This window comes from Crocuta crocuta, unplaced genomic scaffold (assembly GCF_008692635.1).
Source record: "Crocuta crocuta isolate KB4526 unplaced genomic scaffold, BGI_CrCroc_1.0 scaffold133, whole genome shotgun sequence".
Lineage (NCBI taxonomy): Eukaryota > Metazoa > Chordata > Mammalia > Carnivora > Hyaenidae > Crocuta > Crocuta crocuta.
The window spans coordinates 1,144,027-1,159,109 of NW_027529438.1; the positions used below are offsets into that span (position 1 = coordinate 1,144,027).

The 15,083-nt window shown below is 45.3% G+C and overlaps 1 protein-coding gene and 1 long non-coding RNA gene across 8 annotated transcripts in view; one reads left to right on the plus strand and one right to left on the minus strand.

Annotated features, from left to right (window-relative positions):
• PBX1 (PBX homeobox 1) overlaps positions 1 to 15,083 on the minus strand; it is a 327,557-nt gene that overhangs the window by 56,689 nt on the left and 255,785 nt on the right. For 3 of the 5 annotated variants that reach the window (XM_077760041.1, XM_077760039.1, XM_077760042.1), the window contains 2 exons: positions 8,637 to 8,749; positions 7,163 to 7,252 (listed from right to left, as the gene is read on the minus strand). In XM_077760041.1, the coding sequence (XP_077616167.1) occupies positions 7,163 to 7,252; positions 8,637 to 8,749 (203 nt within the window). The remainder of the gene's footprint in view (positions 1 to 7,162; positions 7,253 to 8,636; positions 8,750 to 15,083) is intronic. The other 2 variants (XM_077760044.1, XM_077760043.1) reach the window with 1 other exon arrangement.
• LOC144228234 (uncharacterized) lies at positions 3,727 to 9,500 on the plus strand. Of its 3 annotated transcripts, none has more exons than XR_013334143.1 (4): positions 3,727 to 3,752; positions 4,073 to 4,295; positions 4,813 to 5,082; positions 8,559 to 9,500. It is a non-coding gene; the product is annotated as an uncharacterized LOC144228234 (long non-coding RNA). The 3 variants fall into 3 exon arrangements; XR_013334144.1 differs by having other exon boundaries at positions 4,813 to 4,913; XR_013334145.1 differs by having other exon boundaries at positions 4,904 to 5,082.

A 15,083-nucleotide genomic window follows, 5' to 3' on the forward strand; every position in this document is an offset into this window, starting at 1 on the left:
TTAATAAAGCATTTATTCATTTATTTAGTTATCTGGTGAGTTGTTCTAGACTCAAATCAGTCCTACCTTCTGCCTTATTTCTTTAAGCGGAGAATATAAACACTTAATATTTAGAGATATGGGAAAAAATTTCCCCAAACTCAGAGTCAAATAGAGATTTTTTTTAAGTACCAAATTTTAAAATAACAACTGGATTATCAAAGACACGGGTCTCATATTTTTGCCTGAAAACAAGCTAAGACCATGTAACTCCTTCCCACAAGGCAAGGAAGCCATCAGCAGATACCAATGGCAATGTTTCCCACAATTAAATTCTGCCAATTCATTAGCGTAATTTTTACTGAGGTCTAGATGAACCCGGCCACTTTCAGGAGCAACTACAAAAACAAACTGCCCTTTTGAGGTTGTGAATTTTTTCTTTATAGAGCAGACAGCGGGACCGCCTTGAGTCTGGAAAAACTGACCAGATCCTAGCCCAAGGATAGCACGGTGACAGGGCCAGATGTGGGCCCAACTGGACAGGAAGCTGTAAAATACCAATTTCCAATGAAAACAGTATGGCGTACACTGTCATCTCACAGATGCGACTCTTTTCCAAAAGACAAATTTCCCTTTCATTTGTAGCTCGGAACTATTTCCTTTCCTGTTGTATTTTGCTGGAAACGGGAAAACATCATGTCTTCTAAGTAGCATATGATACTGGAAGAGGCCATAGACATCTAAGCTCAGTTGTCTTTTTTAGAGTCCAGGAAACCAAGTCGTACCGAGGGAAAGTGATTTGTCCACGGTCACACAGGCAGAAAACAGAATACGCACACATGCGTACAGCACAACCACACATCCTATGAATGTGATCTTGTTTAAAACTAGGTTTGAGATCAACAGAATTCTCCGTTGACGACTTCTACAGAGGGATGAGGCGTCTCTCCAACCGGGATACGTATTATAAGCCCACAGTATGGAGGAGGGTACATTTCGTAAACTACTGCAGGTTGGTCTTGAGTCCCTCTCTTCTGCTGTAGAACTCACTTTCAGATTCTCTTTCCTAAACTTGAGAATTGACTGGCTCCCTTGTTCGAGTATTCTAAGAACAGGAAACCTGGTCACAAAGTGATGAACGACACTGAAAACTGAAACATGTGCTGACTGGCATCAGGATTTTACATAATCTCAGGTACAGGCTTTCCCCAACCTGACCTGGATATAATAGGATGTTGTCTCATTCGCCAAGGTCAAAAATACTACGGATGACTCACTTATTGAATGGATGGATGGACGATGCATGGATGAACACATGAACATATGAGCGTGTCAGTGTACAAAGATGCCACAGGACTATTTGGACTCATTCATTTTCTGTACCTTTAAGGGCTTTCCCCTGGCCACTGAGGAAAAACAATGGATGCATAGAAAATTAAAATATTAAGACTTTTTTTTTTTTTTTTTGCTTCTTCAACAATTGTGGGCTCAAGTAAAATGCTTTTCCCTTCTCAAATGCTGAGTTCACATGGTATTAAGGTTTAAAGGCCTCATCAGATAAGAAACTAAAGGGGCTTCCTCATTTCCTTTCCACTCTACCATAAAAGAAAGGCAGGCTGGAAGCTTCTGGAAGGCAGGGGTCCATCTACCCCATTCCTGCTGCCTTCAAACCCTCTGGAGCTTGGTTCACCATGTTCAGATCTGTCAATTCTCCTCACCCCTTTTATCCTTCTAGCCTGGGGCTGTTCACTGGCCTCTTGTAGCAAGCCTCAGAAGGTACTCGAAGGCAGGTAACCAAGGAGCATATCTGGATATGTTTTCATACCTTCACATTTCAAATTCCACTTGGCAAAATAGAAGAATTAAAACTTCACATAATTAAAATGAGATTTTAAAGATTTGCATATGAATTTTAATTATCACCCTAACTTCCCAGTCCTACACTTTCACACGTGGCAACATCTTATTAATATGTACTTTAAGTGGAAGGAGGTCTCTCAGAAGTAGTTAAGGAAAAATTAAAATGATGGCACATGGCCAAGTATTACCAAGTAACCCTTCTGATATCGAAGCGCCTGCAATGTGTTCACTTCAATAGGATGCTATTTTTATCCTCATGATTTATATTTTATTTATTTCCTCAATAAGTGTCCCTTTTTCCCTTTGTCTAACATGGGAGAAAAGCAAACCAAAACAACAATACGTATGCTGTGGTTTACAAAGAGAGACATTTCATCTCTGTTTTTCCATGCCTATAATTATCACAAAGCAAAACTCACGAGATATTTCTGTCATAAACTGACATTCGTGGCGCTATGCCTTTACAGTGAGAACGCTAACACTTTATTTCCATCTTCACTAAAACTCTTGAATAAGAAACCTCTTACAAGGGTTGCTTTTTTTCCCCTTCTCTTTCCAGGGGTTTCTATGTACATTTAAAATTGGCTGGAGTGAACTCACTCCCTTAACTCACATTTGAAAATAATTAAAAATAAAGTGTTCCGCCCCGGGAAGAATAAGGCTTTCTGCTTCCACAGATCTCTGAGAACTCACAGGGAAAGGTTCATGTAATGAAAGCTCTTTCTCCTCCCCATTTAGGACCTCAAGATACAATTTTAGGGGAGAGCAGTGGGGGAGGCTAGAAGGAATGGCAGGGGCTAAGTCTACCCAAAGCGTTCTCTGGGGAGACCAGCCTACAGTGGAGTCTGGCATCCCTGGAGCTGACAAGAGGAACCAAAGAACATACTGGAAAAACTCTAGATCTATGGAGCTGAAGGGGAATTTGGAGCTGGCTTATTATCTGTTAAATTTTACAGATGAAGCAAAAATACAGAGGTGATGACTCTTATCGAAAGCAAAGCCACAGAAGGATCCCGATTTCAAGTTGCTTCTACCCCCAGCATGTCTGTCCCTGGAGGTTTCAGCGCTCCATCTGGTAGAGATGTCAAAGAGAAAAGGCCACCAGAAACGACGTTCTATTGCTACAATGGTGGTATCCCACCAATAGGTTTTGGCACAGGTTTTCTTTGAGGACAGGAGAAATTCTGCAGAATTCAAAGGGATCATCTTCTTGACACTATCATCACTATCTAGCTTCATGGATTTAATGCTGAATCGAATCATATTCTCTGAGAATCCACACTGGCCAAAAGGTTCAGAAACTGTTTATAAAAGGGTAGACTGGACAAAGTTTGGAACTAAAGACACGGGATATTTGTGGGTTAGTAAAGCATGTAAGTAAAGTAAATAAATAAAAAGTAAAGCAAAGTAAATAAAGTAAATAAAAACCACCACCAGATACTTCACTGCTGTGGATATTGGTCACTAAACGCACTTTTTAAATCCAGTGGCGACTTGTCTTCTCTTACCTGATTCGTTCATCAGTAAACATGTTTTGAGCAACTAATACAGGCATTTAGGAAATACTTAGGAAATATTCGGGAGTGAAAGGCACGAAGACCAATCAAGTCTGTCTGTTGACATATCTATAATGCAAGGGAAGTATATGTGTGATGGGGCACAAAGAAGCAGGAGAGAAGGGCTAAGAAGGAAAACACAGGCAGCAAGGAGGAGATGGCTGTGACTGGGGAAGCGAAGGGTTGAGGGTGGGGAGGCAGGCATGGGGAAGGTGGCACAGGAATGAAGGGCATTTATGTAGGTGGTAACCATGAGCAAACACAGGGGGATGTGAGTAACCAGGTAACAATGAACTGACCACGTTGCCTAGCACCCAAATTCTACCTGGATGTCAGGAGGACGAGGCGGAAGGGCAGGTAGGTTGGGGCCAGAGTGCGGGAGACCCTGAATGTTGGACTTGGGGTTTGAACCTATTTAGGTAGGCAGCAAGACTGGCATTGGTGATTTCCGGGCAAGGAATGGCACAATTCAGAGGGTGTATGCTGGAGAGAGGAGATACCGAAGGCAGTAACAGTGACTAGAAAAATGGTTACGTGAAATGGCCAAGCCAATGAACTATTTTAGAACAAGGGCAATGGCCGTGAGAAAGGAAAGAGAAGAACAACGTGATAGCTGAGTGATCTACGGACGGGGCTCTGATTGACCGGAAGTAGTATAACCTCCCTCCATTCTTCAGGGCCCTTCTAAGCTGCTAAGTGCCGTCCATTGTCATCTGAGAGCACAGAGGACCTGAGTGCGCCACCACTAAGGAAGGGGGTGTACAGAACTTGTGAACTCTACATCCTTTTAGAAAGCATCGCTTCCCACCAGGAGCGAAAAATGTGACAACAGTGTCCTAACCAATCCTAACTAGGACCTACCTACTGTAAAAAACTGCTCCCACAAAAGGAGAAAACAAGGTAAAATGAGAAAGTTATCACTTAGAACTTCATACTGCATTCAGGTGAACAACTTCTGCTTTGCCAAGCCCTTTCTTCCGTATTTTCTCATTTTCCCTAAAGCGGCCCTTGGGGTATTAAGGGTGGGAATTACTGGCCCCGTTTTCTGGAAGAGAGGTACGATGCCTACCCAATGGACACCAGAGAGTGACCAGGGCCAGGGTCTCCCAGCTCTTTCCCAACCTTCCACACCTTTGCCACCTGGGCTCACTGAAAGACACATGGTCTGAACTTGATGGGATTTAAAATAGACATTGGTTGGATAAGATACGAGCGCTATGCAAACCCAGCCAGGGGAGCAGATAAAGGCTGCCCAGAAAATGTCCTCCGCCGAATGAAACACAATCCAGAGTCCAGCTGGGAATTCCATTGCTGCCTTGGGTTTGGGAATTGTTTATTTTTACTTCTTGGCTCAAACCTCTCATTCCTGCCCTCATCTCTTCTTGTCTCCCTCCTTCCCTCTTTCTTCTCCCGGCAGCCAGAGCCCCACTCTGCACGTACACACGTGTCTGGGTCGAATACCATGGTCTAAAAACACAGCTCGCTCTAACCGGCTCTGTCTCCTGCAGGTGGCACAAGGTAAAGTTTAAAATGGATACCAAAGGCACGTATCCTACCACGATCAGGCTTTGAATCATTTACCCTGCATATTAAAGACCCAGAAATAAAATAAACACGGTTCCCAGGGAACAAATTAACGCACAACCAGAGACTCCTCCGTGTGGCATTTTCAAGCTCAGTTTCTGCGGTAAGCTTATATAATCAGATATAATTGTCTGCATATGTTTGGTTACACTCTTGCAGAAATGATTCCCAGCCCACCAGATAACATCAGAGGGGTCAAGGTTGACCCCCCCCACCCCCACCCGAGACCTGAGTGGCACCCCCTTCTGCACTACCCAGTTAGGAAGAAAGATACCACAGAGCAGAAGTGTGAGCCCATTTCCTGCCCACTCACATAGACTTTCTGCAGTTCCTTTTTGGAATGTGCCATATTCGCCCCCACCCTCTGGTACTTTCCTCGTCTTCCTGTCTTCCACCTATATAGAGGGAAGCTTTCTCCGCACACAAAAAAATCTATCTTCAGAAAATGCATAAATGCGTATGTGCTTGAAATCCCCACACCAAGCAGCACAGGGCAACTTCATTCAGCTGAAACCCATCTTTGAGAACATAAGCCTTCCACCAAGTGTCCTGTATTTTTCTAAGCAGGTTTCCAGCAAGTCAGCCATTAATATGGTAATAACAATTAGCAGAAGCATAAGAAGAGAAGCATGGCTCTGTTCTGGAAATCCTTTCTGGAAAATTGCCACGATTGCCCAGAGTATGTTCAATAGGGTTAGCTTTGATCTCCTCCATCTCCCACCAGAGAGCGACTTGATAAATATCATACAACTTTGGCATAGATTCCGCCTAAAGAAGGTAGAAAATAGAGGAGTCCTAACTGGAGGGGCCTTAAGAGTCACCAAGACACTTATAAACTGGTAACTTGACTCCTTTCTCTGACGTCCTAAGGAGCTAGCTATACCACGTTCAAATGCTCTGATGACGGGGAGTTCTTAACCTCCCCAGGAAGCCAATCCCTTCTCTGGACAGCTCTATGAGAAAGGCCCATCAAATGGTGAAGTGAGATGTATTTCTCTGTATCTTCAGCTCTGTGCTTCTATCCTTCCCCTCTTCTGATCACTCATGATGAATCCAATCTTCCTCACCAACAATGTGTTTAAAATTACTATATACCTACCACATTTTCTCTTTTACGGGCTAAGAATTCCTAACTCTTTCAACCATGCCTTGTGACGAACCAGTTGGTATTCCATTGATTCCTTCTAGTCTGGGATTAGTCATATTTGACTTGACCCATGCAGGGTGGAAGGAGCCATCACCTTCCTCACTGCAGACACGATACCTCAATGAGTACAGACTGGGATGACATTAATATGTCCCGCCTACCTTTGCTTCATTTCATCCCCAATTCAGTTGAATCACAACAACGGAAACAAACAGGAAATCGTCACCATCAATCAACCACAGTTTTCTTCCACTGTTCTGAGCCAATAGTTCTAATGGCGCTTCCTGCGACCTCGAAAAGCCCAGGAAATGACCCCCTGATCTAAAGAACAGCCTCCTTTTCCAGGCTGCCTCTTGTCCCAGCTTGCTGTCACCGCTGCTGAGATAGCAGACGATTGATCTGAGAAATCAAGTTGGATTGCTGTCCCAAATCTACATTCGGTTCTCCTTGTGTCTGTCTGATCGATTTCACTCTGTGCGACACAGCTTGTCGCTATGAATTTTCATGCTAGTCAGAGCCGCCAGCGCGCCCAAGAACAAGATGGCCCACACCCTCCCTGGCCCTTCAACACACCCAGACTCTGTGTTAATTTCTTTTTTCCTTTTTGTCCTTAGAAGGGAGAAAGGCTCTTGATTTTTTTTCTTAGACCACAGACCGGGATGCAATGGATTTTGGCCACTGGTTTTCCTGCCCAGGTCCCCAGGCCCCAGCTCGTGGCGACATTTCCTACCACTGTTGTGCTCGGTGTCACCTGTTTAGCGGCTCCTCTCGGCGGAACGCGAGTGGCCGCAGGTGCCATGCGAACGCTGATCGCGTGTGACAGCCCTAGACGCCAGCTGCCTGCGTGAAGCCTGCCCAGTCGCCACTTTTTGTGTGGGTGGAAGGCCGCCCCCGGCGTGGCCGATACAGACACAAGAAGCCAGGCGGCCGTAAAGCTAAGATGAGTCCTACTAAGTGGCATTCCGAGCCCCGTGGCTTTGAAATAATTGGTTATGATAGAAGAAACACAAAGGGCGGGGGTGCCTTGTTTTCTTACACTGATGCCCTGCGGACTGTACATCTGACTGGCTGCGAGTCCGTCACTGTATCCTCCTGTCTGGCTGATAACATGGCGAAGGGTATCCACCTAAACAGATGAACAACAACAGAGAGGAGATTAGTCAGGGAGATGCAGGCAAAGGAAGGCAGAGAATCATCGCGCAGGCTACCGCGTTAACTGCGATCATGGTGGAGGTATCCTCCCCGGGAGGGGCCCGCTAGCAGGAGGCCGGCCTCTCTATCTGCCGACTCTGTTTTGCTTTCTGAGTTCAGTTAGCAGGATGGGAGAAGGGTCAAAGAAACCTGGGATTCCTGCCGCTGAAACGGACTCCCAGCGCTGCATGAGACGGCAGGGACCAGGGGACAGAAGCTGGGAGAGAGGACGGAGCGAAGGAGCCACCCCTCCTTTCGTACAGATAACCCACCAGAGCTTCTCCTTTGCTGGTTCCCTACACAAGTCAAGGCTCTGTCTGGAGGCGGCACGGGCAGCCACCTCACAGAGAGAGCCGTCTGTGACCAACACCATCTTTCCGAGGACTCGGGTGACGGCCAGCTGCTCGTTCGCTTGACCAGTCTGATCATGGCTCCTCACACTCGTCCCCAGGCAGCATTTCCTGGGCGAGGGGCTGAATCACTGGCCAGTTGGTCTCTTCCAGGCACTTAGGGTTTCCTGTTCCACACGCAGGGTCGGGGAGTGGGCTAAGGTGGCCCCCAACTTCCCTAGCAACCCTGAACCAGATCATTTGACTTTACCCTCTCCCAGCAGGCTCTGTGCTGACACCAGAGGGTGGCTTCCTGAGGTGTAGTGAGGGCGGGCTGCTTGCTAATGGGTACCAAGGGTCTACACCACACGACCTGATTTTTGCTTCCCAACACGGGCTCTGACTAGTGACCAGAAACCCAAGTTCCTTGACCTCAAAGATGCCCGAGAAGATGAGTTTAGTCAACGGGGCTGGCTGTTTTTAAAGCTTGAAACAAAAGTAGGAGATATGAAGGTATTTGCCTCCTCATCAATTACTTCCTTAGCTGGCAAATATTGAGCCTGGGAAACCATGAACAAGAGGGAGGCCTGCGATGTGAGACAACGGACTGAACTCCTCCTCCCTTCCCTTCAATAAGGAACGAAGACACTGCTGGTCCACATGCCCAGCAGGCCTTGGTCACCTCACCCTGTGCTTGCTCTTCTCTTGCTTTCCCAGTGTGGCTGACAAGCCAGAGCCAAATGCATTCACAAAGTGTGGACGAGATTCCCCATGACCATGGCTGTCTTTGGTTTTGGTTTGGTTTGGTTGGTAAGATTTTGTTTCTGCCTTGTCCCCTCTCTCTCTCTCTCTTTCTCTCTCTCTCCCCGCCCATCTCTCCCTCTCTCACCATCTCCCTCTCTCTCTGGACAGAACTGGCAAGTGCCAATATGACCGAGGGCTCTGGGACTCCACTGCATTCACCTGGTGGCACATTGGCTGGGTCCCTACCTGTGACTGCACGTTGGCTCCAACCTGGGCCCCTTGGTAAGAGTCCCCATTGAGTGACTGCACGCCCATGAACAAATCTCCAGAGTTTGACATGTTAAAAGAACTGGAAGAACCTGGAAAGGAAAGAGTGAGGCACCTGAATCACAGAAAGGAAAAGGGTCACAACCCCTGCAACTAAACAGCCAAGAGGAAGAACGACATGCAAAGCGACACCCCCCCAAAAAAACCCCACTAAAATAAAAATAATATCAACAGAATCCGGTTAGTAGCATGAAGAACAGAGCAAGCGATAAAGGGTGCATATCGTCTGTGTTATGTGAAGCCACCTTTTACTGCAAGTCGCCAACAGGCCTGTGTCCCCTTAACAACTTCAAGCTGAGAAAGGGAACATTTGTTCTTTTCAACTTTGTCTATGTGAATTGGAGATGGTCTCCAGAGCCAAGACCTCTCTTTCACACCCGTTAAACTCTAGGGGTTCTCCACAAGTTGAAGGATATGGGCCAGTGCCACCATGATGGAGAACATGAGTTATTACTCAGCTGCCCCCCAAACAGGCCGTAGCCAACCCATCTGCGCTCACGTGGGAAGCAGCCCTGGAGTGTGGTGTGCATGAAGGCAGTGCCACACATTAGGGCTGGCCCTGGGATGTGAGTCCATTGACATTCCTGATTTCTAGAAGGAAGGTCAAGCTCCCTACTGGGTGACAAGCAGCCTCGGAGGGCGTCAAGGACTGCAAGAAGATGGGAGAATGGTCACCTGCTTCCCTGGCCGCCCACTATTACGGACGAACATGACACAGAATAATGGGCTGGGGATTCTGAAGCATGCACGAAATACGAAATGCTAACAGTAACGCTCATGATAACAATAAAAGTGAGCTTCAAGGAGAGCAGTCGGCCGTCTGTTTTCACCTCCCAGAGAAGCAGCCTGCTCCCAGGCAGTTAGCCTTCAGGCAGCGCGCAGGTTGCACTGTGGGCAACCCAGCCCACCCTCCGCCGAAACACGAGGGGCGTGGGGAAGCTTCATAGTATTCTGAAGTCATCGTGCAGCTCAGCGCATTAGGAAAGAAAGCTCAACGTGCAAGGTTTGGTTAAAACATGACGTTAGCCTAGAAAAGGAGAGACCTCAGGGACCCAGGTCAGTTCCACTCTGTTTCCAACTCGGTCTTGTTCAAATTGCACTCTTGCCCTCACACTCGGACAGCCATCATCTGTGTGGGATCACCCAGCAATGATGCCCCGGTGCTGACACTTCCTTATGTCCCCAGCTAGGGGTCTGCCCAGATAGGGATCTGCGCTCTCCTAGACAGCTGTCTCCTGAAGCTCAAGAGAAGGCTCTTTCTGTCCCGTAGAAGAATCCCTTAACTGGCAATGAATTCTGAACTCTGTCACTCTGTCCTAGGCCTAACTGCTCATAGCATTCTCTTACTTTCAAGGCAGGAGCCAATTAGAAGAACCGAATGTTTTACTTGAGGGGGTCCTCAAGGTAGGAAACATCTCTGTTTTTCTGTGTTTTGGGGATGTCCCTCCACGTGCAAGAACTAGCTAACTAGTGTGTTACATAAAACGATCTTCCCCTCCCCCTTGTCCTGGGAAGAAGGGAATGCTTTCTTTGGGGTGGGGGAGGGCGAGGGAGAATTGGGCACCATATGGAAAACCACGATGTCTCCAGAGCTCTGTAATGTGTCCTTGTCACAGGGCACGTTCTCTGTTTGACTTATCTGCAAGGAATTAGAAAACCGGGGTCTTGAGCAAAAGAGGCCCAAGGTCTGACTGGGCGGAGCTTTGTCCTGGAAGTTTCTTCCAGGAAAGTGGCGCAAATCTCCCCAACGTGGGGTGAAGCAACGCGTAGCACAGCTCATACTGTCATGTGCAGATAAGTAATTCCCAGACTTGCATGTCCAAATTACATCCCTCTCAAACCTTTCTTTTGACCACCGGGATAGCATCTAAATAATAACCGCCATTTTGTCATCATTGTTACAACACATGGTACCATTTAGATGGCATCAGAACCAAGAACGGTTGGGTCCAAGGTCCCCAAATGATAACTGTCTAACACCAGGATGTTTTTTCCTCCGAGAAGGTTCAGTTTGATGCCCAGGTGTTTTCTTTCTTTCCCAATCAAATAATCATGAAAGAAACCCCACTCTATATGCTTCACTGATGGCTTGTGGGAAATAGGCACGCAAACCGAGAAATGGGAGAAAGCCCCACAGGGCTGCACAGGTACCAGGGACCAAGGCATCCGCGCAACCAGGAAGGTATGGAATGTGCCATTTACAAGACATGCACGGCAACTGACACAGATGATTTAAAAAATATACGTGCGTAGATAAATTGTAAATGTCTGGCTGCTGAATGCCCATCGAAATGAACGTGCGCACTTCAACATCCTTCATGTACAAGTGCATTTGAATCAGAGCAGTAATTGCAGGAATAATCCCTGTGTTCTTGCCTCTGCATGTTATTGTCTCTGTATACCCGTGTACAACATCACCATGGCTTCCGACGCTCTGGTAAGTATCTAGAGGCACTGATGACTGTGAGAGAAGAGGCCACGTGCCTCGGATGCTGCAATAAAGCAGCCAGAAGCCCATATAAGGCTCTAAGTAAGGAGGAGAGGTCACGTTCTTCATCGGGCACTAGAAGTTAGAAAAAACTTCTCCCAGAACGGACAACATCTGGAGGATGAACCTCTTGACAAAGGGTGGGCAGGCTGTCGGAGATGCCGTGGAATTCTCAGTGAACTAACTCAGAATATCTGGCTTGCCAAGAAGGTCCGTCAGGCACCTTACCTGCAGGTGGCTGGGAAGTAATTAGCAATTACTAGGAGCACATTTTAAGACATGCTGGTCAGTTAAAAGGTTCTGAATTTGCAGTGGGAAGGGAGGCAAGTGGCTCATTTAAGCTGTCATCCAGACACGTGAGGCAAAAACCGGCTAAATCTGCACTCCACTAGACAGACAAGAAATAATGGGTCACCTATGGATTCTAATGCACCTGCTCGGGCAAATACGGTGTTGCAGAGATGTGTTAACATCCGTTTTCGTAAGATCATTTCCCAAAGACTGCATTTCTACTCGGAAGAGTCTTTAAGAGACTTAAATTTGTTCAGAAAAAAAAACAAACAAACCAAAAAACCAATGAACTTCATAATCCAAAAACCAGAATACTAATGATAAAATCTAAACTTAGAGCAAGGTTTCTAGGCATTGGCCCTATTGACGTTTTGGCCTGGAAATTCCCTTGTTGTGGAGGAATGCTTTACGTATTGGAGGGTGGTCAGCCACATCCCTGGCCTCCAGTCAGCAGATGCAAGTGGGACCCACCTCCCCAGACTGTGACAGCCAAAGGTCTCCAAACATTACCGAGTGTCACCTGAGGTACAAGTTCACCCAGTTGAGAACCAATGACGTAGCATAAGAGAGGATTTCCTTTTCCTTACTAAGGAACGCAATGTGTTTAAAAGTACTGGCTCATTATTCCTCATAGCACTTTCATAAAGCGGCTATATGACAAGTACTGTCCTAATTCTGCAGTCGTGAAATCAAGGCTTCAGAGCGATTAGGTGGTAGCCGATCAGACTGGACTCTATACACCATTGGGAGGCTCAAAAGATGGAGACTCTTTGCTAGATATAAGGTTCACTACGTCTCAGGCTCGCCTCTCTATTTTTCCATGATTATTCCCCTTCCAAACTCCAAAAATCATTGCTACTTTCTACTCAGGACAAAGCACAAGAGAGAGAGGCTGTCTGGCTCAGTGTGAAACCCCCTTAGACGGTGCACATGAAGGTTTCTAGAGTTCCAATTCCAGCAGGCTGTGTTTTCATTTTCTAGCTTAGAAATTAGGAGAAGAAAAAACATAGCAGAAAACATCAATGTGGTAAATTCTTTCACTAGGTTTAAAACCAAATTGTAAGAGTTCCTATGGATTTACCAAGTGCTGGCCAACCTCGCTGAGCATGCTACCTCCTCTCTGTATGCCCTACATATATATAAACCTCTCTAAGGAAGCCAGAATCTAGGGGTTTTAATAAGATCATCCTCCTCCAATCCAGAAAAACACCAGGCCTTCATTAGGGGTGTAACACACGTACAAGAGCTTGCCAATCGCTAGTGGCAGAGGAAGAACTTTGAAGGCCAAGTTCACTGTTAACCCTGACATACACACAGAGCCAGCAAAAGAATTCAGATCGGGGGAGGGGACCCTGAGCCTCAGTGAGCCTGGGGTTGCTTAGCTAATCAGAGCATTTAATAAAACACCAATGTGGATGCTATGCGGCAGCAAAATCTGTAAAGCGCAAGCCAATTTCTTCCTTCTTGGAGCTAAAATAGTCTCTAGAAGATAATCTGACCTTCTAAGAGGGGCCCTAGTTTTCTGAGATCTTATTCTGGCTTTTATAAAATCGTCAAAAATAGGACACCAAGAATGAGTCCCTGCAGGTGACTGTAGAATTATGGACCTGAGGTTATATTATAACTATTGCTTCAAATGGTCCCCATTTTTGCCTTTTTTGTTTTTGAAGATTTCATTTTCTTGTCTTCCTTCTATTCTTCCTTTTGTTCCATCCGTTCTGCCCAACTCTGCTGGTGTCAGATACGATACATGCCAAGTAAATGCTTACTCACCCCTCATAGGTCCTCACCCAAAGTGATTTTAATGAATTATGCTTAAGGAAACAAGAGACCAGGCATACATCAACAAAAAGGAATATTCAGAAATGACCTCAATAAAGATACTTGAGTGCTGCTTGTCCACACAAAAGCCTCTAGAGGGAAAAAGATTTACTTGCAAAGTATCCTTTTTGCAGTAGAAATGAGTATTTATATTTAGTAAAGCATCTGCAGGAAAAACCCTGCTTCAATATGAAGGATGTAAAAGTTTCCAGGTTCCAGATCTGTAGACTTAAAACTCAGCCAAAATATATTTTCACATATTAACCTCTTATTTAACACTCGTATCTACTTCAAGGATCATTTATCCTTTGGAATTACCAAAGACCTGGTGAGTATGTGACATTATCGACACCTTAAGTGAAAAGTCTGAACATTTTAAAGTTCTCACTTTATCTGTGCACCGATCTGGGTGGAGGTGAGAGTGAAGGAAAATGCAGAAAAGCCCACGTATAACTTCTCGTGTTAAAATGTTGATGAATGAAAATTCTGTGCTATTGCACATATACAATAGTATTTCCTTTTTTCTCTGCTGTAAAAAAAAAAAAAAGCACTACAAAGGGGTTCCTCTGCATATTATTTCCAACGACTTAGGCATGACTGGATGGCTTAGCTCAAATTTTCCATAATAATTTACTTTGTGCTTAGAATAGTCACAGAAGTTGAAGCTACCAGAAAAATTCCTGAGGAAACTGTAATCATTGACTGACACTCCAAGAGAGGCAACATAATTTTTAAACACAGAGTTGGGGGGGGGGGTGGGGTTTGAAATGCTTACTTTTCTCTTTAAGTGCTTTAGAAAAGAATAAAAAGTTACGGCTTTAATAATGAAGGGAGTTCACAGGGCCCTTCTAGGGACTAGTCATAAATCATGTTCAACCATCTGCAATGCAGATATATCGGGGACAGGAAAAAGTCATTTTGATATCTGTTTTGCATTATGATAACCTTCGCAGGAGTGTTGAGTATGTTTTTGCTAATGTTGACAGTATCGCACTTTTTCCAGAGGCAAATGAACGTGTCTGCTGAGCAGTGCGATTCAGCTCATGTTGCCAGAGTCTGAAAGGCTTAATAGTGGACCAGGTGGGGGAGAAGGAAACTCTCCGGTTAGTGAACTTCTTAGCCTTGATCCTTTGTCAATCATCCCATGATGAGGAAAGAAGGAAACACCCACGCACAAACCTCAGAAAGTCAATACGCTCCTCAGGGTTACCCAACCTGGCATGCTGGGAAAAATAAAACTAGACTGAATTCTACCTTGTCTTACCATGTCTGTGCTTACAAAGCTCAGGCCGCTCTTCATGCATGAATCCATTTAAACAAACAAAAAAAAAAGGCTATGATGGAACAGCCAGTGACTTAGAGAGACTTATGATAACAAATTAGTGCATCTAGAAGCTCACGGAAGACGGTAGCCTGTGGAGCCTTACATGTCTCCAATAACAATCCACCATAAGGTAGAAAAAGAATTTATTTCAGGGAACAAACAAGCTTCAGGGTCAAAGACCCTCCTGAGAAATGTTAGAAATTTGATTTTTAATCGTATTATGGTCAAACACATTTAAATTTGTGAGCCTTCAAGTTGCAGGCATCAGTTTTCTTAGATGTGCACTGAGCCACCAAAATCAATGCAGACGTTTCATCATGGGGGCAAACATCACATAATCTGAGACCACAATTATTTAATAAGTATTTCTGGCTTCCCCTTACCAAAAAAAAAAAAAAAAAAAAAAAAAAACAAAAACCCCCCCAAAACAAAAAAAAAACAA